Source organism: Dermacentor albipictus, chromosome 1 (assembly GCF_038994185.2).
Source record: "Dermacentor albipictus isolate Rhodes 1998 colony chromosome 1, USDA_Dalb.pri_finalv2, whole genome shotgun sequence".
NCBI lineage: Eukaryota > Metazoa > Arthropoda > Arachnida > Ixodida > Ixodidae > Dermacentor > Dermacentor albipictus.
In genome coordinates this window covers 364557208-364580618 of record NC_091821.1, presented here as the reverse complement: position 1 = coordinate 364580618, position 23411 = coordinate 364557208, and the positions used below count along the sequence as shown (strand labels likewise).

The window sequence follows — 23411 nt, the reverse complement described above, 5'->3', positions numbered from 1 at the left end:
GGTGGTGGTGGTGGTGGTGGTGATGTTGAAGCAGGCGGGGTTAGCCTGGCATACATAGCCGGCAATTGTTCCGCCTGATCCTCCTTCGAGTTCAAATCAGCGGTGTGTCACCAGGTGTCGATGAGCCCCGTGTCTCGCAGGAAGGCTATCAGAAGTCGTTGCGCTCTCTTTCTCAATGCCGCGGGCCCTCCGGGGAAAACAACATCTTCAAAGGTCCTGTGCGTGAGACCGCTTTTTTGTAGGTTGTCGACCATTACTTTTCGTTCCGTGTCAAACTGAGGGCACAGCCAAATGAAATGTTCGATGTCGCCAATGTCACCACAGAAAACACAGAGTGGGGAAGCGCGAAGCCCAGTCTTGAATAACCAAGCTGGGGTGTACGCGGAGTCGGTCCTGATGCGGTATAAAAGCGTCGCTTGTTCACGTGTAAATCCATGAGTCACACAGGATTCGTGTGGATTCTTGAACATCTCTCTAAAGTGAAGGCGGATTGCACCTAAAACCTAACTTAGTATTTGGGGCACGGAGTCAATCTGGGGCATTCATTGCACGCTGGAGCTGAAATTCTGCTATATGTTACTGTGTAAGATATTTAGGCAAGGCAGCAGCGGCTTCTGCGCCTTTTACTTAAAAGTGATTCTTTCTCTTTTTCCGAGCAAGTGAGCAGTTAAACAAAGATGCAGGAGTTAATCCACTGATATTGCTAAAGAAGGAAAGATAGAAAGAAAGAAAGGAAGGAAGAAAGAAAGGTTTCGGCGTTTACTTTTGATTCCTTTTTGTTTTCTGCCTTTAACGTCACGTGTCCTTCTTAGCGCAATGAATTTCGCGGTACGTAACAAGGAAGTCCGAAATTTTTTTCCGTGACAAACAGAGCCAATAGTTACAGTGCAAGGTTGAGGAAGCACTTCGGTAACATCCACGTGTACGTAACGCGAAGTATAACGGTACGGGTTGGTACATACCCGAATATCCTCGAGCTGACACAGTCGACCTCCCTCAATGACACGCGCTCGTCCGACCTGACCTGCCACACGCCGGAGGGAACGCATTTTTCCAACAAGTACCAAGCCCAGTGCCTCGGAGGGTGTGACCGTCGCAGCTACGCTTCTTCGTCTACTGCTTACACACCGCAGTGCCCGTGATGTGCATACAGATGTGCATACAGCGGGTTCACGAGCCTCGTCGTACAGCGAGAAAGAAGCCTAGCGAAGAAGCCGGGCCACGCCCCCCTTCCAGTTGTCATCAGGGTGAGTGAGATGCGGGGGCGTCTTTGATGCTCGGTGGCTCCTCCGAACGCTTAAGAGTGCAGGCAACACGTGATGTAGCACGTGGTGTTTCTTTTTTCCTCTCCTCGCTGAATGATGCAGCGGGTAGCGCGTGGTGCCGTGTCACCGTTGGGACACGGTGGCACAGCGTTGTGCCGTCGCCGACGCAACCTTCGCCCTCTGAGGTGTGCGCGGCCTACTTGCTCGTTCGTGGTTGCGCTCTTTTTTTTCTACCTGCTTATGACGTTTGATAAAACAGAAACGACGCTGCGTGGTTGCGCCCAAGTTACGTGGGCTAACTGATGACAGTCATTTTGTTGTTCTTCTTTAGGCAAGGATAGTGGGAACATGGCATAGATCGATGCTTGACTGAAGTGTAGCAAGGGGATGGGCGCTATAATTTCTAACACAATGTAATATTCTGCTAAGTTTTCAATCGTGACCCCTCGTAGCGTTAGTAATGGCCCTCTGACGAAAGCACGCGTAGCATTTCATATATTCCAAGCGGGCAGTCAGTATACAACTCGTGAACCTGTTTCACTGACACACTTATGCATCGTGACTTGCTGTCTAATGTACCGCTGCTGTTTAAGCAAAGAGAACGCGCGAGAAGCTTCTCGCGTCAGTACGTTCGCCATCCTGGGCCCTTACGATGCAATTTCGAAGGGTCACCGACCTTGCTCGCGTTTATGTAAGGCTTATATCTCAGATGCTGCAAACCAGAGTCTTGACAGGCTGCCTCGTGATAAATTACGTGAAGATGTCTGTGATCCTCATCGCCCGCATTTTCTTCCATCGCGTACTGTAGTACAGCAGAAATTAATTAATATTTGGGGTTTTACGTGCCAAAACCACTTTCTGATTATGAGGCACGCCGTAGTGGAGGACTCCGGAAATTTTGACCACCTGGGGTTCTTTAACGTGCACCTAAATCTAAGCACACGGGTGTTTTCGCATTTCGCCCCCATCGAAATGCGGCCGCCGTGGCCGGGATTCGATCCCGCGACCTCGTGCTCAGCAGCCCAACACCATAGCCACTGAGCAACCACGGCGGGTGCAGTACAGCAGTAAGGTCTGTGATGTTACGTCAGGAGTGAATGGCCGCGATGGCATACAGCCCCCGTTACAGCTATCTAGAACACGGTATCGGTGCGTTCCTGTGTGTCTTCCTGTGCTTGTTTGCGGTTGGAGACAGCTTCGCTTCTGAGCATGAAGTGCGAATTGAGCAAGCTACCGGTTATCTAATGTGCTTCTCGCCCCGTACAGATGGCGGCCGTAGCGCTTGACGACAGGACGCGAGAGGGAATAAAGGAGCACCTTCATTTGTCCCCCTGACGACTATATGCTTTAATCAAGGAGGCTTTCAGTCTCCTTGACGGCTCTGTACACGCTGTGGCGTTCCGCTTCTGAAAACGAGGTCATGGGATCGAATCCCGGCCATGGCGTGCGTATTTCGATAGCTGTCGCAAATTAAAAAAATAAGAAAAGAAACCTCGTACACTTTGATTTAAGTTCACATTTAGGAATCTCGAGTGGTCAAAATCAGCCTGTGGCCCTCCACGACGACGTCCATCATAGCCAACAGCGAAGCTTTGAGTCTGTGAAGCACAACCACTATTGAAAGTTTGGAGACAGTTGTATTTTGGGCACGGATGTATTATTGTCGCAAATCTTCGCTAGTGCACGAAGAGCGATTCGTGCACTAGTACAATATTTGAAGTGCACCGGCTTAAGAGATCGTTTATAGTGTCCCTGTGCATCCTCCCACACGCAATCAGTGCTTACTCTCCCCCTTTCTCCCCCTTTCTATTCCTATTTTCCCCACCCTCAGTGTAGGGTAGCAAACTGGGTGCTCGTCTGGTTGACCTCCCTGCCTTTTCTGTCCCCCCCCCCGTCTCTCTCTCTCTAGCTCGCTCGCTCGCTCGCTTGCTTGCTTGTGTCCTGCTACCGTTTTATATGAAATAATTATATGCAGCACAAATAATTTTAGTTGTTTAGTATGTTGCACTGATCAGTTGACCATTAGCCACGTCGAACGAGAATGCGCTGCCCTAGTAGCGATCTTCTGGCTGGAACTCAAGAAAGAAGAAAATAAATAAACTGTGTCGTCCGCGAACGGGCTGCGAAGGCACTGAGAGCTACAGGACTCGAAGCGCGGCCTGCCGTGCCCAACCGAAGAACAGGAAAGCCCGGCGCACCGACGGAAAAGAAGTCATCGGCCGCCTGCACTGAGCGGACGCGCAAGAGCGGGCGCGTTGGGGAGGTAACCTTAAATGCACATGCCGCAAGGACGCCTGCTGGCACGGTCACAAAGACAAAAAAGAAAAGGAAATAAACGCGGGTGACACAGAAAAGGAAATACGATCGGAGTGGTAACGCGGCCCAAGCTGGTTGGTCCCCGTGCGGCGTACATAAGACGCCTCGGTGCGCGTTCTCCCCTGTTCGAACCGAAAGAAGAAGACTACAGCAGAAGAAAAAAAAAAGTTTTCGAGCAGCCGTGCGTGTCCTCTATATGGGTAGTACGCATTGCGTATTACCCTGCTCTATTGCCTTTAGGAGGTATGTCTGCGTGTTCCCTTTCCCTCTTTCTTTCTTCAGTGCACGCGTTCCGTTTTCACAATAAGAAGTGTTCGGTGGCCCTTGCTGGCGCTGCTTATGTACCACTACACTTGAAGCTAGCTGGCCGACGAGGCGGCGGCGTGCCAGGCGTGCGGCTGGCGCCGCCGATACGTTCGATGGAAAATGGTGTTTTCGGTCAGTTTGGAACGGTGTTTGCAACGGGGCTCGCCTTTTTGTTCCCCGCCTATGTACTGTATAGTAGCGTCCGTCCTGGAAACGCGGTCGCGTCGCTGTCTGTGCCGAAATGTTTCTTTTTTCTTTTGTTTATGTCTTTCTTTTCTTTTGTCATCGCTTATAGGGCCTTGAGATTGAGGACGGCGGACAGGCGTACAGGCACACGCAGGCGTACAAATCCGCTATAGCGTGGTTCGTACGCTTTCCGACATTTCTCATCCGTTTTTGTACGTGTCTGACTGGAAAACTTGATGCGCTTACTTTTCAGAAGCATGCGTTTTGTTTTGTTTGTTCTTTCATTAACTCGTTTCTCTCCTTGATATACGTATGTATATTATGCTATCTTTTACTGACCCGATATGTCTATGGTGACGCGAAAAGCAAGCGTGGCATTTGCATGTGAAGCAGTGCGTAAACCGCAGTTTGTAAATAGAGGAAGTTCAAGGAGGATTTTGCCGAATGACGATACTATTTTCTATTCACAGGTGCCGTTATCTCAATTTCTCTTTTGTGCGCAGTGGCATCAAATTAACATGCTCATTAAGCACCTAACATACCAGTACAATCGTTTTCACACGTGTACGAATCGGCTGTAGTACCGTATATTTTATTGTTATACAGACAGCAAAACAACGGCATTGGCAGCCCAAGATGGCGGCACTCAAACGCTCTCGTAAAATTGTGTGCACCTCGCGTTGTATACTAATCAGTGATCACCCACAAATTTCATGGCAACGATGAGTGGTAACAGCAAAGCGAATAGCGAATCGATTTACTTTTAGCGCCTTCATACGTTTATGCCTCCCCTCCTTACTTCTTTATGTTGCAATTTTCTTATCATTACTATCATTATTGGCTTATGACGATCGCGATGAAAATGGAACGCTTGCATTTCCGCTTGCATCTTCGATGCGTTTTCCGTTCATTCACTCGACCTTAATAGCATATAAGTTCGACCCTTCAAATATCCCCCGTAGGCTCCTTCACGTTGAAGTATAAGGCAGATAGGAGGGCCAGTAATAAGCGCAAAACACTCACGCGATAAATCCTGGTACCCCCTTAACATTAGGCAACTCAGAGGGCTCAGGCGTGCAGGCCGAACCGCGCTCTCGCAACAGCAATGGCACAGCCAGTAATGCACGCGGGGAGGAGCATTGAGACGTTAATCCACGCATACATATCACGGCGCCCGCACATGCACTGACTCCCGACCGGCACACGCGGCGTCTGGCTCGCCGTGCATATATGACCGTCAGCGTACAATGCGATTGCCGTGTTCGCTGGCGGGCACTTATAAGACGGGCCGTCGCCAGTCGGCAAGCTCGTAAGTGCCAGATATCATTGGCTGCCGAGCAGGAGAAGAAGAAAAAAAAAATACGAGCTCCCTGTGCGGGCCCGCCAGGCTGCGTATTGCAAAATGCATGAGCATCCGATACACACTCTCTGCGCGTGTCATTATACGCGGTCACACACGGCGTTAGTTTGGGAGACATTTGAGCCCCTTCTCTGGTGGCCTGGCCTCGTGTGCATGCAGGTCAGAGCATCCACGGTTCCTGTTGCAGCCACTTGCCAGTTGTTCGTGCCATGTGTTCGTAACTAATGCGGTAGCGGTTAACCACGGGTTTGATTATACGCATAAGCGACGGCATAGAGCACACATTTGCTTCCTTCGCGTGTGTTACTGTCTTTTGATGTCGCCGTTAATCACTCGAAAATAAGGGCGCCCTGCTGCGCTGGTATCGCGTTTGTACTTTCCGGTTTTGTAGCGAATGTGCGTCTCCAGTGCATGACTTACAGCATTTGATGATAGTCCGCGTATTTTCATAGTGGAGAATGCGTTGCAGTATGAAGACCTTATAGGGACGTGGATCGGTGTGTTTTTCGCCATCTGTAATGTATAATGTACCTGTGATCGTGCTCGTTAAGTTTATGCACCTGGAGAGGACTGGTCACTGAACTTCAGTCGCGGGTAAGCTAGCTCACACAGCTGCTGGAAGCAAACTGCGCTATCGTTACTGTTATATTTTTTCTTTATCTCATGTAGAACTTGACAAGAAATACTGTATACGTACAGTCTGCTAAAAACTCAGCAGCCAATTAATACATGATGAAAGCACTGCAAATAGGGATATATTTGCTGTTTCTCAATAACAATACGTAAATGATGCGAGTGAAAAAATGAAACATAGAGATGACATCTGAAAAGACAGAAGGAGAGAGAGGTGAATTTTCATTAGAGCTATGCAAAAAAAAAAAGACCATCTTTAGCTCCACATGAACAGGGCAAACTCGCATTAAAACACTTGTCCTCTGCACGTTAACATCGGCAACTGCGAGTATTGCCCTTGCAGTACCGTTACTTCACGGTCCTTATATAGAGAAATGGCCAATGCAACAGCACTGCATGACCATCGACACCCCGGCAAATTGAAACTCTAATCTAGTCCACATCATTTCGAGAACGCACTAAGAAACACCAAATCAAGCCTTGCATGAGCTGAACGGAGACGTACGCCGACTCGCGAGAGCATGTGTAATTTCTTGGTTCTCTCATTTCGTCGTTAGGACACGAGACGCGGCCGAAACGCGTACGTGACGCCGCGAAGTAAGTGCGCACTGAATGCGCGAGTTTGTCGTTCCTTCGAGTTCAACGCTACCCGCCCTCAGGCATTGAAACCGCGGATGCGGCGGCGGAGCCGGGGAGCATTCTTTCCGCTCGCGCGTAGTTTGCGCGCGTTCCGTTCTGGCGCTGCGATCGCGCGCAGTTTCGCGCGGCGGCGGTTTCGCGCCGCGACCAGCCCCCGCGGCGTAGAAAGAAGCGCAGCGGCGCGAGTACGTGCGCGTCAGCCGGCCCTGGATATATGCTCGTCCCTGCGGTCGCACGCCGTGCGCCGGTCGCCTGCTTCTCCTAGCACCTGCTGAATACGCGTTCGCCATGCCTGCCTCTCGGGTGAGCTTGCGACGGTGGCATGTTTCTACTGCTTTGTCGTCGTTTTTTTTGTGTGTGTGTTTTTTTTCGTAGCTTGTAGTCCCTTCTTTCCAGCCCATTGTACACCATTATGTAATCGTAACAATTAAGGGACGATCTCTACTAGTTGGCCGATTTCCGTGCACTGGTTTTCGGTTGTATTGAACTAGTACCTCCAGCGATCTAATTGTAGGGTCTGCTGGCACGTGCCACGCCAGGTAGATATCGGCTGTGATTTAGGCTATTTTGCACGACATAGCTTCTTGCTTTTTTTTTTACCTGTGACATGATTACCTCTGTATACGCGGTCATTTACTTGAAAGAATCGGTCATCCGGAGCATGTAACAATGGGCGTCACTTAAATTGCGCAAGAGCTTACTTACGCTCGTCGACATCTACTGATGAGCGACAGCAAAGCCCTGGACGGCGCTCCGAAACTACCAGCAGGTTTCAGTTACTGAAACAAGTTCCCAAAGGAAGCAGAAAAGCGTACGACAGCCGCGTGTAAATGGAATTATGCTCACAGCTTTCTCAGAGCCGAGTTTCGTTTGTCGATTTCACTGCATGACAGCCGCTTGCAGCGTTTCGGAAACTACGAGGTTTCGTTTTTGATGAGCACCTTGAAATCTTGCTGTGGTGAAGCCGGGCAGTTTCAGAACGCAAGTAAAAGCCATTATTCAGAGTCACCTATACGTTGCCTGTTTCCCCGCTGCTCAAAAATCATACGCACTCAATATGTATTAGTATGCGCCCGCCCACCGTTTATGTTCTCGTCGACTCTGGCCTTGACTCGGACAAGCTCAGCTCGCTGACGATATCGCTGGGTGGCGCCGTTGCGTAACAATGGAACAGTAGCGCAGTGGTTTTCTTTTCGTGCAGCTGGTCTCCGCCGCGTCTTGTCGGACAAAGAAAGTTAGGGAAATTGCTCCCGCCCATTACGCATGCCCCGTAATGAACAACTGGTGGCGCGTTCGTTTTAATTTTTCGTACAACGGCTCCGCGCGCACGAAACTGGGCACGCCCCCTTCCCGCGCGTGATCTCTATTATTCCGCTCGCGTAATATCGGTCAGCGCGCTTGCTTGTTTTGCTGCGTTGTGCTGCGGGGAAATGCCGAGATTCCTATCGTGGGCTCGCTCTGACTGAGATATCCGCTGTGCAAAAAAAAAAAAAAAGAGCACGCGTATATAAATGGAGGCGACAGATCGCACCGTGATAGACCGGCCATTTGTATTAAGGCCGACTCTCTCAGAACTCAAAGGTTCAAGAGAGAAAGAGATGATTTTGGCAGTTTGTTCCTAATTATCCTGGCTGGTTTTCATGTCACGATGCCTGGAATAAATTCAGAGGAAGAGAATTTTAATTTTGGACACAAGCGGAAGTAAGCTACAGAAAGGTGGCCTACAATTAGAACAATTGCACGCAGAACCGAGCCTTAGCTAAAAGACTGACGGCAACATTTCACTGAAAACAGCGTGATTGAAGAAGCATATGGAAGTTGGTTTGCCTCATGACGTTTCAGCGGCAGACGGTATGAAGTGTGTATACCGCCGACCTTACAATTCTAACGCAGCTGTTCTCCAAACTCTCTCCCCTTTTAAATTTCCCGAAATGACGCACGTGTACACGTACTGCACAGTCTGGAAATCTCTCTTTCTCTCTCTGCAGCGCAGGTTGTATGATTCAGTGAAGGTCGTTTTGTTCGTGAAACAAAGAAAAAAGTCCTGTTGTCGCATCGCATAGCTAGCTGCCGCCGACGCGCCGACACGATGAGACACTGACTGATCGCGTTGTCGTGCGCGCGTGTGTGTGCCTTTGACTTTCCTCCGTCGATGCCCTCCGCCATTGTTAGCGTGCAGCCGAGGTTGCTTTTGTACCCCTACGCACGTCGGCCGCCTCGGGGGATCGCGTGTTTTCTTCCATGACGAAAGAAGACGCCCGCGGTGACGCCCCGTTTCTAATTGAAACCTTCATCAGCCGTACACACCTCCCCATCCACCCTTCGTGCTTGTCAAGCGCGGCGAAAAAACAAACAAAAACAAAAACCATTCGTAATGTTAAAGTCACCGCCAGTTTTTTGGCCTTGCTGTGAGACCCACAAGCGTTCCTAATCATTCCACTAACTGTTTGTCGTTGGACCTTCGGCAAACGAATGAAGGGCGCTTGAATTCGTTATAAAGAAACTCCAGCTCTACTACCTCGATGGCCCTGCGACCTCAGCGAAAGTTCGTGAATAGCTTTTATTGCGTATGTGTTGTCTTCGGTACACGTGCCACTACATCGCTCGCGTTTCGTCGTTATGATGAACAGCCTACGAGGCTTATGGAAAAGCTGACAGTTGTACTTTTTATTGAAGTCCTCCAGCACCTCTATATCTCTCTTTCCATATGCCTGCCGGACGTTCTACTTCTGTAACGGTGCCCATGCATGTCTACTCGTCATTCCAGCGTCCGATAAGCATCGTATTGTGGGGTGGCAAAGTTCGCCTCTCTTAGCACTTGCTGGTGATCACATTGTGTGCGTGTTCTTATCTTGGTTTTGACTTTGATTCTGTGTTGCCTTTAGTCAACGTGGTGCCGCTGGCGTACGAGCAGCGTTTATATCGCAGGGGAGGGGGGTTGTCTGGCGTGTAACTATGCATGGCTATTATGAAAATCTGTTTACTACACATATTAACGCTATTTAACGCACACATTGGCTAATCTGTCGTAAAAAAAGGATTGCATAAATTCAGGCCCAAATCGAGGCCATATGGAATGCTATGAATGAGTAAAAAAAAAAAGGAAACAAAGAAAGTACGCGGGCGTTATCTACAAAATAGAGTATAGTCCTGTTTTGCTTGCGCAGAGTCTCTGTCTTGACATACACCGCATCTCATGCACTCCCGCATCGCACATACTGCACCGAAAGAAGTACCGATTCCCCCTGCTATCCATACGGAGCGGGAGTGGGCACACAACCGAGGCTCTGTCAGTGGCGTTATTTTCTTCTTATTGAGCAAGTTATTGAAGCAACTTCATGTTATCATTGTAATAAATTTCCTTCTTTCTGAGTGCTTTTAATTTTTTGCCCCGGCACAGGACAATGCCTTAAGGACATGTGAATTGTGCGAACGCCTTTGACTATTGTTGCGCGTAACATCGCGTTACTGTGTGCATTTCTTTTCTCTTTTTTCTTCTTTTCTTTTCTTCTCTCTTCCTTCTCCTTTTATTCCCTTTACCCCTCTCCCCAGCACAGGGTAGCCAGCCGGTATTTACACTGGCTAACCTCCCCGTCTTCCCTTCCCTTTTGTCTCTCTCTCTCTCTTCCGTCGAGTCGCTTCTACACAACTTCTGTGCTTTATTTATTGGTGTTACTGAGAATGCAAGTTTACTGGGCTTTCAAGCGCTCACTCCCTTCCTCGCTTCGTGAGAATGACATTAGGCTGAAAATTCTTGCCGTTTCTCAACTTCACAATAGAGGCAGTCGCAGCGTCGTTGTGTTAAAGAATGCAGTGCGCTTGGAGATTAGCTACCTCGTTCAGCATGTTTGCTTGGCGGTATTCACGGTATTCTACGTATACGCTCCCGTGCGCGACACTGGCCTACGAGAACCCGCGGGGTTACATAAAGACATATCCATAACAGGAAAACCAAAACGGCGGTCACGTATGTATTCCGGTGCGGGGGTGTAAATATCTCATACATCCGCACTTGACAGCAGGCGACATGGTTCATTGGTTGGGAAAGGGGGGGGGGGGGGGGCGAGTCAAAAAAGCGTGACGCACGTATACACGGAACGCAATGAAAGTGACATGCTTGCTGCCGTTTCAGTTATTTATTATTATTTTGAGGGGATCTCAGTGACAAAGCTGAGAAGCACTGCGTTAATTTCTCCGGTTGACGTGCGCCTTGAATATTGTGCGTACCGCGCCTAATTAGTAATATTAGGGGAAGTTAATTATCATTCAGCCGAAACTGGCTTGCACGTTTTAGTTCTTCGCCTATTTTCTACAGAAAGTGGTCGATGTAATGCTTTACGCAGACATCTACTGAAGAATGCAAGCCGTTTTACCTTTGTTTTCTTTTCTTTTTTTTTTTTGTCAGGTGCTGCCGCTGCTGGTACAGTAATTGTGCGTTCCATACATGTGTAGTTCGCGCACTTCGCGCTAACTTACTTTCGTTGTGCAAGAACACCCGACTATCACCTGTATGAACGAAGACAGTACTTCCAGCTTTTTGCACGTACTTACGCTATTTCAACGCCGAGGCTGTGACCTTCAATAGGGAGATTAGGGTACGCAAGTGGCTTGCGTACCCAAGAGCCCGAATGCTTGCGCTTTGCTTTGGGGTGTGCGAATAGCGATTTTTTTTCAGACCTAATCGAATACGAATCGAATAGTTTTCAAATATGAATAGCTGTTATCACAATTAATATAATAGGATGTACACATCCTAGTATTATTAAAGTTAGCTCGTTTCTGTACGTACATAATATACATAGTATGTTATGAAAAGAAGTTTATTAAAAGCACAAATAGAGCATTAGGGCCAAACAAGTAGTTTCTTCGCCTGCACAGGGCTCTTCAAAGAGCGCCAGGGATGACTGAACTGCATGTAAAGTACGACTATCTTAAGTGACGTAGCCTGCTCCACTACGCATGGTCTCGTGTCTTATGTTTATCTATATGCCCGCGCGGGTGAAAATTTTTCGTGCTTTCCTCCAATTTTGTGTTTATTCGGGCGCAGTTGACGTTCTGAAAGATTCGAACTACATTCGCATTTAAGAATAGTGACTATTCGATTGGAAGACCGAATAGAATAGCGCACTATTCCATGGTTATTCGGAAGTTTCTAATATTCGCACACCCCTCGTTTTGCTGGAACCCAAGCGGTTTGCTTACGCAGAACGCAAGTCTCTTGCGTCCCCTAATCTAAAACTCCCTAATACTTAAAGCGCCTCCGCCCTGACAGCCCACCGCCAATGTATCTGCAAATGGCGATCATGTGTTATAGCTGAACATGGCTCACAATCAACGCGCGTTCTTATGCTACAAACTGTTACTGGTCTTAACTGTTACATACTTTGACTAGCCATTAGTAAAGTGTGTGTTCCAACAGTCGATTGTTGTTACTGGCAGTTTTAGAGGCAGTGTACATTTAAACGGCGTAAACTGAAGATTTTGGAAGGATGGACACACCTTGGATGTCAGCAGCTAGAAGAAGAATAAAAAGAAAAGGAAAGAAAACGTGTATGTAACCGGCGGTAATACAAAACTGACTCCGTGGAATATCAAAAAAAAAAAAAACATCACATGTATAGCTTTAGCGAAATGAGCTCGAAACTAGCTGTGTCGGTGTATCTGTTTCTTTCTTCGTCCTCGTCCAGTCGCGCTTACAAACTCTACCATGGATTCTAACCAACTAGCCCGCCAACGTGTTTTAACCGAAACTAGCTGCTGGGACGACCATGCCTTACCTCTGTATACGCTGTCCATGACGTGCACGTATATGCTCGCTGACCTTCATAGCCCGCGTTATCCAGAGCACGACTGCCTATACAATGCCAGCGGATGTGGGACATCCTGCTGAGACCGCAATCGTCACGTCGGACGCGAAAGTCAGCGCCGGCTGACTGGCAGAAATGCTCGCATGTAGAACAGGCACACTCGCGTATACATGAAACACGCTGTGTACAGTCAAAAGGGAGACATACTTGAAAGGCGCGGCTTCTAGGTTCAAGGTTAAACGGTTAAACGCCCTTGATTGTGTGACTTGAGCGTACGTGTTACTGCCACGATGGCTCAACATGCGTCTCTAGCCCTGAACAGCTGAGCGCGAAGCCCAGCGCCGAAAAATAGTGGCTGCCATCACGTTCGCTAATTGGCAGACGCGGAGTTCGGGAATTTTGTATTCAAGCGAGAGGAGACCATACCCTTAACCCTTTAGGTTCTAAATTATTGTTTTTATTCTGTACAACTCAACTAACTTGTATTCTGTGCAACTCAATGGGAGAAGAAATGGAAATAGATAAAAAATAATATTCTCAGAACAGTTATTTCTTTTTTCACTATTTGCGAGAGCCATTTGTTCAAAGTTCGGTATGCTCCGAAGGAGCTTGCGGAGATCCAAACGCCTTAATTAAAACAACACTTGCGTGAGAATCGAATGGCCCCGACTCGTTCAAAAAGTTTGTTCATTGACATGCCTAAGGCATTTCGCGCGCATTATAAGTAGCAGAAGGGAATGAAATATGGCCATTTACGTCTCATAATCACGTTCTGATTATGAGGTACGCCGTAGTGGGGGATTGCGGAATTACTGTTTCTTTAACGTGCACCTAAATCTAAATACCCGAGCCTTCTCTTTTTTTTATGTAGCGGGGTCCAAAGATGGAGCTCAGGCGATTAATCTCAGCATGCGGCAACGTACAGACTTCTTTTCTAAATTTCAAGGAGAACTACGATTCCACTACGTCTTCGAGGTAGAAAGCCACGAAAGTGCTGTTGCGTTTCTTGAGATCCACCAGCCTGTATCACCGCCTGTTGACTCACTGAACGGATTGTGTTTGCTTGTGCCTGCATACTGTGAACTTTTCTTCACTCCTTCTACTCATCTTTTGGTCCCATTTCTCCCTTTCCCCCAGCGCAGGGCAGTGAATAGGGCCCAGCCTAGTCAAACTCTCTTCCTTTCTTTTATCACTCCTCCTCCTTTTCCTCCTCCTCCTCTTACTTTCGAGAGGTAGCCAACGATCTGCAGCGCTAAGTCAACACAAATGCTGTAGTAATTCGCGTTGCTCGCATTCTGATTTCTCGAGGTGACCTCAGCTTTTGTTATCTGTGTCGCATATTTCTCGTAAAGCAATAGGATTGCTACAGGAAAAACTGGATCAGAAACAATTAATAAAGCAGAATAGATGTGTTGGATTGTACTTAGTGAGAAACCAACACTTTAGACGTGCTAATCAGCATTTAAATAAACGACGAAACAACACGATAAACGATATGTCACGCTGCACTTGTAATCTAGTTTAACCGGTGCATCGCGAAGTAACGCCAGTCTATTTTTCCGTAGAAGCATACTTCGGCAGTTCTGTCCGCTAAGGGCGAAGTTAATGCACTCTGAAGCTGAAAACAGATGTGTCATTCTGTGAAACTGTAGCGCACTTGCATGTTGTTAATAGCGGCTTATTATTCGACAGAAAAGAAGGGGGGGGGGGGGATAGTGAGCGTAATTTTTTGTTCTGGTTGTTTATGCGGATCGTGACAGCATAAATTTCATCTTCTCATTAACCTCATTACCTTTTCGTGAGTACATCTATACATGCAAAGATTACAAGAGAGAGAGAGACATTCGTTCACGCCTTTTTGTCCAGGTGGGTCCCGCTGGTCGTGATTCGTGTTCATTTGTCTGAAGACCCATTAGCGTGTTTCGCCCTACAATAAGGCCAATAGTGGTCATAGTGTAGGGCGTAGCTCTTGCGGTGAAGTGGTCCAGCTCTCCCAGATGTATGGAACTTTACGTTTCCGCTCCATGTCTTGCATATACGGGATAACTTTTGCGGGGTCCTCACCTCGCACGCGGCAGTCGGAGCCATTGTGCTTCCAGCCTCTCCATTTGGACCCCGATTAACCCCATCTAGCGCTCCTGGCGAGTTCCAAAAAGGCACTGCACCTGTGCAGTCAGCGTGCGCCTAGGAAGTTTCCGCTGAAGTTTGCCAGAGTTCGTTCCCCCAGCGCCTCGCGATTTCTGAGCGTCTTCGCTTGACAGGCGTAGAAAGTCGCCGTTTTCTCCGAAAGCGGAAAGACTCGGCGAAGAAGAGCGCTTCGCTTGTGCCTCGTTTAGCGCGCGTTCCTGAAAGAAGGCTTGTTTCGTCGGCCCCCCCAAGTAGCCTTCCCGAAGGATCAACTTTGCAAGGTCGTATTTTCGGCTTCATTGCGCCGACCGTCCTGACGTCCCAGCTCCTCGCGGCTGTCTGTGCGTTCTTTCTTCAAGCGCGACGGTCCTTATAGAAGCCAACGCGAATGTACTCTGTCTTCGAGACCCCGGGCCTCAGCGCTACGTGTCGCGAGGTGGCCAAAAAAGGAAAAGAGAGGCGAAGACAAACATAAACAGCAAGAATGGAATCCGAACAAAGGGGAAAAAAATACCACGAAAGAGCTGCGTCTCTGCAGCTATATATAATAGAAAGGTCTCGCAACCTTTCGGTCGACTGAAAAACAGCACCCCACATGCGCGAAATAGAACCGAAATATGACGCAGCATATAAATTCGTGCGGTAAAGCGAAAGACAAAGAATGTTCATGGGGGAGTGGGACAAGGGGAGGGCGCGTTGCGTGTTCTGCGTGGCTTTATAGAGTTTTCGGGTCGGTGTCGTTGGTGTAAGTATACGCGGCAAAAGGGGTCGATGTTTGGGGCCGCTTTCTGCCCCGCCCCGTGTATATGAATGCGGTCCCTCTGTATTCGTCTGCTTTTGTACGAGGATAAACTGCTCATTGTTTTCCGAAACAAACCCCACCGGATACGGGAAAGTGACAAATTGCTGACATTTCTTTTTTTCGGCGCTCATCCCCCTGGCGCATCGCGCCATTTCCTTCTGTATATACACAGCCGGTATTTTGGCGTAGAAACGGTCGCTCGTTGTGCTTATGCCAGTCTAGCTGTGAGGTCCTCGTCCCTTTATTTCAGTTTTTTTTTTCGGCATGTACAACGCTAAGCGACCCGAGTGAGAAAACAAGGGTTCGTCGAAGCAGTGTGAAGAGTAAGAATGCTTTGTTGTGTGGAATCTGACCTGGAAGCTAAGAGATCTAGTCGCATGACAAGACAATGAATCGGCGTCGTCGTTGCGATATATACGAGTGGCGCACGTGCATGAGTAAAAATCTAGGGCCTGGCATGATTTCTGGCAGAAACGACAACCGCGATTGTTAAGAGGAGCTATAAGCATCCTATGCCTTTCTTCTTTTCCTTCTTTCTGTCGTTCCTTCTTTCTTTCTTTGTTTATTTGCAACGTTAAGAAAGACAAGGCTTAATCCCTTATTCTAATTTAACTTTTACTGAGGTTTTGTTGTTTTCAGTAAACGTGGGCCACTTTGGCAACCGAGCGTGTCTGTCATCTGCGTCTCAAGATATTCTAGTCTAATCCATTACTCCGTGTACCGGTTCTGCCACCGTACGTCCCATATATGCGCTCTTCTGTTTAACGCTGTGACGTAGACGCGTCATCCCGGCCGAACAAAGCCTCCGCGTTTTCGTTTTCACTATGTATGCGATGCTCCAGGCGTTTGGCGGCCATTTGCGCAGTCTTGCGTGTTCACACGTGATGATGACAAGCCTCAGACGTGGCACGTACTCGCACATTGGCCATCCACGTTTTCTGTTTCCTTCATCATCTTCTTCTTTTTTTCTTCTTTAAGACGGTACATCTCTTTTATCGCGCGATGCTGTGTCCTTGACGAAATGTGCCTTACTCCTTCTGCAAATAGCTAACACTGCTGCCTCGAATAACGCTTAGCGCAATCACGCATTTACGGCCATCGTCGCTTTTCCAACGCGAGCCGCGCAGCGCCTTGTGCGCAAACAGGAAGCCGTTCGTTAGAAGCAGACAGACGGAGCCTCTTGGGCGAATGTTTATTGCGAGCCTCTTGTAGTGCTCAAAAGGCGCACCACTGTTTGAAAGGGGTTCAGGGACGCATGCAACTAACATTTATACTATATATAGTTATGGCCCCGTACTTGAACAAGCAAGGACGCACACTAAACAAGGGATGACGCGAAGCACCGGCCCAGTTCAGTTTGTGCACTTACTTTTGCTTCTATTCGTATTCTTTGAGTGCGTTGCTCTAAATTATGGATAACCAGCTAGCCCTTCAGTAACTGGGAAATTTTGGCAGTGCTTGTTGCTTCCAACGCTGACGTTGTATTGTACTAACATACCCTCGTTCTTTTTTTTTCGTTGTTTTTTCTTCTTTGCTCTTTGTGCGCTGTCTATAAACCGCTCGCGTCGTCATGGACGTTGGTCTGAAGTAATCTATGTTGTTTCGGGTTCTTACTGAGCGCTTTGCTTATAGCCTACTATCTACGCGGAACCGACAGCGGTATAGAGTGAAGGAGAAAAAATAAAAGAACGGCGCCGCGACAACCCTCATTTGCTGAAATGCCGTCTGTTCCGTTTCTGTCTCACTTAACCCGCTCTTCCTTGTCGAGTACCGTGCCGCCTTTCCCATGGGTCTGTAATCTCGTCGATGTTCCTTATCGGTCACTATCTCTCGTTCTACTTCTCGTGCTTTATCGGAGCCGACAGGATGCGCTTAGCGTTGCAGGCACAAACCCCACAGCAAAGGTGCTCAGATGGACAATCCCTACCTGCAGCACGAAGAGACGGAGACAAGCCGCTGCCCATTGATAGGCAGCGAGTAATCTCTGCCCTTTTAACCCTGTCTCCTGTTGCTCTTTGCAGCTCACTTGCATCGACGTTACTATGTGCGCGAGCAACTTCACGTTGTCGTGCGGCCGGCATAGCGAGAGAGAGAGAATCAACTTTGTTTGAAGGTACCCTTGACTGGGCTTCCTGTATCTTCATTCAGCCTGGTCTACCATTGCGATGAGCTCGACCACGCTTGTGCGCGCGCGCGCGTTTGTGTGTGTGTGTGTGTGTGTGTGTGGGGGGGGGGGGGGGGTGAATGGGTGGGTGGGTGGGTGGGTGGGTGGGTGTGTGTGTGTGTGGGTGTGGTTCTTATTTTTTTTTTATTCTTATTATTTTTTCGCTGAGTCATTCCTTTAGGGTTGTCGACCGTTCTTTTTTTCGGGAAGGAGGTGAGGCTGCACTTTATAACTGGACGGATTTTCGAGCATTTCCACAACAACTGAGCATTGGCCGGATAGCCATTGCATATGCCTGAAAGGACTTATATGTAAAGGCCCTTATATGTAACACGATATGTATAGTGCGCTACTACAAATAATGCCTCAATACCCGAAAATTACGCTGTGTTTCGAACGAAGTCGCTTATTTCATGAGCACTTTGATAAATTGAGTGCCAGGTAAACTAACCTCAAGAGTCGCAAGCGTAGCGCACTACACCTGCCGCACTTGGTACAAACCCGTACTTCTCTTGCACCAGACAGAGCCGGATATGAAGGGTTACCCAGTGCACGCCTCAATGTGTTTTTTTTTTTTTTCGTGGTGTGCACAGTTCCCGTACTACTTTGCGCAACCGTGCGTTTCTGATTGTTTAGGTCAAGTGTAAGACGGGATGTGCCACACTGCGGGCAGTTTATGTTCTCTCTCTTCTTTGTCTCTTTCCATCCCTTGATCTCCTCCACCTTGCAGTATAGCAAACTTTACGTACGTCTGGTTGAACTCTCAGCTTTTGCTGACATTTCTTTCTCCCTACCTGTCTGTACTGTCTGCGCGATGTTTAAGTGCAGCCCTCCTAGGGCAACTCTTGCATTCTAAAATAAAAAAAGAAAGGATAGAAATTCTGGCGTTTGGCATGCCGAAACTGCAGTCTAATTATGAGGCACGCCTCAGTGGACCTGGGGTTCCTTAACGTGCAGCCAGTGCTCGGTGCACGAGCGTTTCTGGATTCGGCTCCCAGCGGAATGCGGTCGTCGCGGCTATGGATCGAACTACGTGAATTTGTATTGTAGCCATCGATCTTGCTAATATGCCGTTCTCACAGCAGCACACCGACGACTACACGAGGCAGTTTACTAGGCACGGCAGCGACGGGATTGCAAGCCGTTAAGAAACCAAGTTTTTTTATGTAACTTTGATTAGTTAATTTTCAGAACTATCGACCTCGTAAAGGAAAATACGATTCCTATTGTTGCGTCCGGCATTAAGCTACGAATTGTAGAAGACAGAGAAAGGTGCGTTATACCAGAGTCCTTTCACGCAGCCTGCTACAATATGTTAGTTGTTCAGAACGTCGTAGCGTGACGAACTTTTTTTTAAATAATAATAATAACAATAATCTTTATTTCTCTCTTTCCATAGAATACAGAATGAGAGTGAACGTAAGGGTAAAAGCCTCATGCAGCGGCTTGAGAAAACCCCATTACGCCCCACATGACAGTATGACGAGGAAACAGCTTAGTCACGACAAACGCAGAGAAATGCTGGAAGCATTGGAATGCATTCCGAAATTTGCGGACGTACAAGGGCAAAAATACTTACAGTAGGGATCAGTAAGAAAATATACGTACAAAATTGAGAAACAGCCTTAGTGCATTTGTTAACATTGTGTGATGTAACAAACAATAACGTCACATACAAAAAAACGGAATGAAACAACATCCATTAGTGCAGGAGCGGCAAAACACTAATTAACTTATTTTTCGATATTTCTTCTAGTGAGATGTTATTCCGTTCACGTGTGTTAAGGTAACAGGGAAGTTTATAAGCCCTTGATTGAAATCGGTACACAGTTCGACAAAACGGTGTAGACCAAGCGGAGCAATGGCGTACATTGTACATGGGCACATGGCTTTGAAGGTTGAATAGTGTCAACATATCTGCGTTGTTTGTTCTAATAGCATTCTTGTACATAAGAATTAACCTGAAGGCATAAAGATTAGGCACTTGAATGATGTTCAACTCGGAATAATAGTTTTCTGTGTGGGCATACCATGGTATTTAGCAACCAACCTTATCGCACGTTTCTGAGTAAAAATAATCTTGGATAAATTATGCTTCGTACTTGTGCCCCAGACAGTGTGGCAATAGTTAAGTATTGGAACTAAGAATGCGTTGTAGATTAATAGTTTAATTATTGTTGATAGCGCATACCGTTGACGACATAGCAACCAATTCAGTTTGTTCATTTTTGATCGTATGTTATTAATTTGGGCATCTCAATTAAGCGATTCCGATAAAGTTAATCCTGGACATCTGATACTACGCACGATTTCAATATAGCTGTCCCCAAACCTAAGCATAATATCATTTACAACTTTGTTTTTCGCTCGAAATACCATGGCTTAATTTTGCTTGTGTTCACCTTAAGGTAATTTTCCCGCGACCACTGACACATGTATTGCAAAAACTCATTACCTGTAGATAATAAGTAATTTTCTCTTCTACCCGTAATGAGCACCGTAAGGTCATCAGCGTAGGCAGTAAGGTTCACCGTTGGCTTAGTGTAAAATATATCATTTAGGTAAACTAAAAACAACAAAGGGACTAAGATGCTGCCTTGCGGCATGCACGCCCTCTTTCATATATTGGCCATCAGACAGAGCATCATTATGTGCTACAACTTGTTTACGATGTTGAAGGCATGACCGTATCAAAGAATTAGGAATCCCCCTTATACCATAGTGGTTAAGTTTATTTAGTTACAAGTCATGCGTGATGAACTCAAAGGCTTTGTAAAAGTCAATACAAATTCCGAGGACAAGAAGCTTGTCTTCAAATGCGTTTATGATGAGTTCCTTTTGCTTGAGCAGTGCCAACTCAGTGGATCTTCTTGATCTGAACCCGAACTGATCGTTCGACAAAACGGAATGCTTGTCGAGATTGCTTGTTTCTTAATAGTTCGTACAGATACTGCAAGAGAAAACTGATTTTTTATCAGCTTCCGCAACCTCCATTAACGTGGCTTTAAGTAGCTCATGTCGAGAACTCTTGTTAAAAAAGAAAAATAACGAAAGGAAAAAAAACAACAACAAAAGGTTTTTAATTAGGACTTTCGCATCAGTAACGCAGCACGCCGCACTAAACTGAGGAGCGCTGCCCCGCTCAACGTCACATTGTTTCGTTCGATGATATCAGTGGCATCTGTGATGACGAGTTCCGCATTAATTATCGGTTGCGCACTGTCGTGGCAGGACATCGGCCCGGTCTGTTATGACCACTCTTAACAGATTTAAAAAAAAGACAAATACGATAGGGAAGGCCCGGAGGAGACAGGCGATAGACAGCCGCGCTACATGTGCCAGTCAGGACATGAACGTCTGGATGCTGCTGCACGGCTGACGTGGAAGCTTCGCTACGTGCTACAGACCCCGAGCGCTGTTTTCATCATTGCGAACATCGATTCAGGCTGGCTGGTCGCGTACCGTACGCCGATGTGGTGTAGTAAGTGACCTTCTGTTATTTGAAACTAGACGGGCGCCTCTCGTCGTTACTTTCGCTATAGTAGTGTCGGCCACAATATGTTTGTACGAAATTGAGCCGAGCAAGAGAAGCAAAAGTTACACGCTCGGTCTTGCAGAGTGCGTGGAAATCTCTAACCTATCCTGTATGGCCGGCGCTTTCACGTGGAAACCAGACTCCTCCGCGTGCAAAAGTAGCAAGCTTCCGCCTCCGGTTTCAAACTTTTGTTTTCCTCTCGACAAACTTGTCAGCGTCATTTATTTGAATGTCTAATTCGTGCACTGAATTACGTCATAATGACAAAGAACGGCTGGTGCACCATTAGCTAGGCGATGCTGAAGTAGTTAGCCATGCCATATTCATCGTCACTGCCGTGTAAACTCAAGGTTCAATTGACGCCGCCGCTCGTACTGTGCGGTAGCCAGTGCAGTAGCCATTCACAGCAGTTGAAGACATTGCCAATCAAGTAAAAAACTGTTAAAAACGAAGGGAAGGTGATAGGCAGAGAGGTTAACCAGCTATAACAGAAAACCCGGCATATATATATATATATATATGTGTGTGTGTGTGTGTGTGTGTGTGTGTGCGTGCGTGTGTGTGTGTGTGTGTGTGTGTGTGTGTGTGTGTGTGTGTGTGTGTGTGTGTGTGTGTGTGTGTTTGTGTGTGTGTGTGTGTGTGTGTAACAAGAGAGGGGCAGCGGGCACCGACACATTACTACAGCATTGTATCACGTGCAGCACAATGACCACCAATTAAGGCTAAAACAGTTCTTGCAGGATTGTTGTCGCTGAGAAGGGCAGCATAAAGCCCCGCGCAGCAGCGCTTTTGTCGCCTTCTGGTGCGATGGCTTATGAGGTCGGCATTCCAAAGTAGTTTATTCCGATGGTTGTCCGATCAACACGAGCTAGCGCATTCGCGAGTTATCGTATCTGTACACTGTAACGAGAACCGTCACACTGCAAGTGTTCAAATGTCTCCTCGCAGCCACAATCAGCACATGCTACGTTGTCGGCCGTTCCGATCCGAAAAGAAAGGGACTGCACAGGCCACAGCCGGTGTGCGAACTTCAGGCTAAACTTACCTCAACAAGTCTGGTTATCCGTGCTCCGTACAAGCTGTCGCTGGTTGCGCATGTATACATACGCTTGCTTTTTCTTGACAAGTCGCACCAAGAAGCCATGGACTTCCATGTGTCCACGCTTCTGTCGAAAATCTTCGATAATGATTTGCAGAGCAACGGAAGCATAATTTGACATCTGCTGGAGCAATTATATCTGTCATAACCTATCAATTAGTGTGAACGCGTGTGTGGACGTGAGTCCGACACGTACAGCTGCTGCAGACCCGCGGGCTCATGCTTGTACTCATGGCCTCTCACATTTAGTGGCTGCTGTCGAACGCCGTTTGTACTGTGCCTTAGCGAGCCTTTTGAGTGCTCCAGGCACGTGGGCATCTTTTCTAACTTTGCTTTTTTGGCACATTATGGATACCACGAGAAATAGCCAACGTCGAAGCATAGATTTGACTTCCGCGGAGGGTGCGAAATTCCTAGGAATTGGCAAAACTCGAATTTTTAATCTAGCTTGCAATGTTCGCTTTAAGACTGACAATGCGTACAGTAAGTAATTTCAGGCTTAATCTGGCTTTGCTTTGGTACGTGTGTTCTGCATTTTGCTATAGAAGTGCTTTTTTTTTTTTTAGACAACAGCTTACCCATGGGAGGTGGAAGCGTTGTAGAACAAGTAGAAATTTTGTAGCCCTTCTTCATTTGTGGAGCTGTCAGCCTTCCCTCCGCTGACATATGTTCCCCACACTGACATTCGCAGCTGTTTATTAATTTACCTACATCTGTTAGTCGCCTGCAAAAGAAATGGAGAGAGGGAAAATCTTGTTCGTACGGATTTCTTTGCTGTCCTGCGCGCATCTTATTTCATTATTCTGAAGACAGCGACGTAACCTTCGAGGTTTTTTCGCTCTCCCGAGGCAACATCTTTCTCCGTGCGTGTCCGCGCATTTGACGTAACAGCCTTATCGAGCAAACAGACAGCGACGAGAACTGCGGCTGGAACGATCATTCTTGCGAAATGCGTCAGCGCATATACAGATAAAAGATGCACAGAAACGATGCCGCAGGGGAGGGTGCAATATATGCGAGCGAATGGATAGTAGTAATGGTAATACTTAACGAAAATCAGCCGACGTAATTCGCCGATTTGAAGAAACGTGCATATCTGGTAGAAAGAATCGTACAGCCAAAGCGGGTGTACGTTATTGGACGTACACCCACCTAAATCGTGGGCATTATCC

General features: G+C 47.4%; 2 protein-coding genes across 6 annotated transcripts in view; one reads left to right on the top strand and one right to left on the bottom strand.

The window, feature by feature from the left end:
* LOC135911329 (uncharacterized) overlaps positions 1 to 1093 on the bottom strand; it is a 147093-nt gene extending 146000 nt beyond the window's left edge. The window contains exon 1 of the mRNA XM_065443564.2: positions 963 to 1093. The gene's annotated coding sequence lies outside the window, so the exon portion shown is untranslated. The remainder of the gene's footprint in view (positions 1 to 962) is intronic.
* The window catches only part of LOC135911327 (uncharacterized), a 156309-nt gene that overhangs the window by 102433 nt on the left and 30465 nt on the right, over positions 1 to 23411 (top strand). The window contains exon 1 of one of the 5 annotated variants that reach the window (XM_065443554.2): positions 1115 to 1247. The exons of 3 other annotated variants lie outside the window; for them this stretch is intronic. In XM_065443554.2, the coding sequence (XP_065299626.2) occupies positions 1142 to 1247 (106 nt within the window). In that variant the 5' untranslated portion in view covers positions 1115 to 1141. Of the gene's footprint in view, positions 1 to 1114; positions 1248 to 6838; positions 7009 to 23411 lie in introns of those variants that run through there. One more of the 5 variants, XM_065443558.2, reaches the window with a different exon arrangement.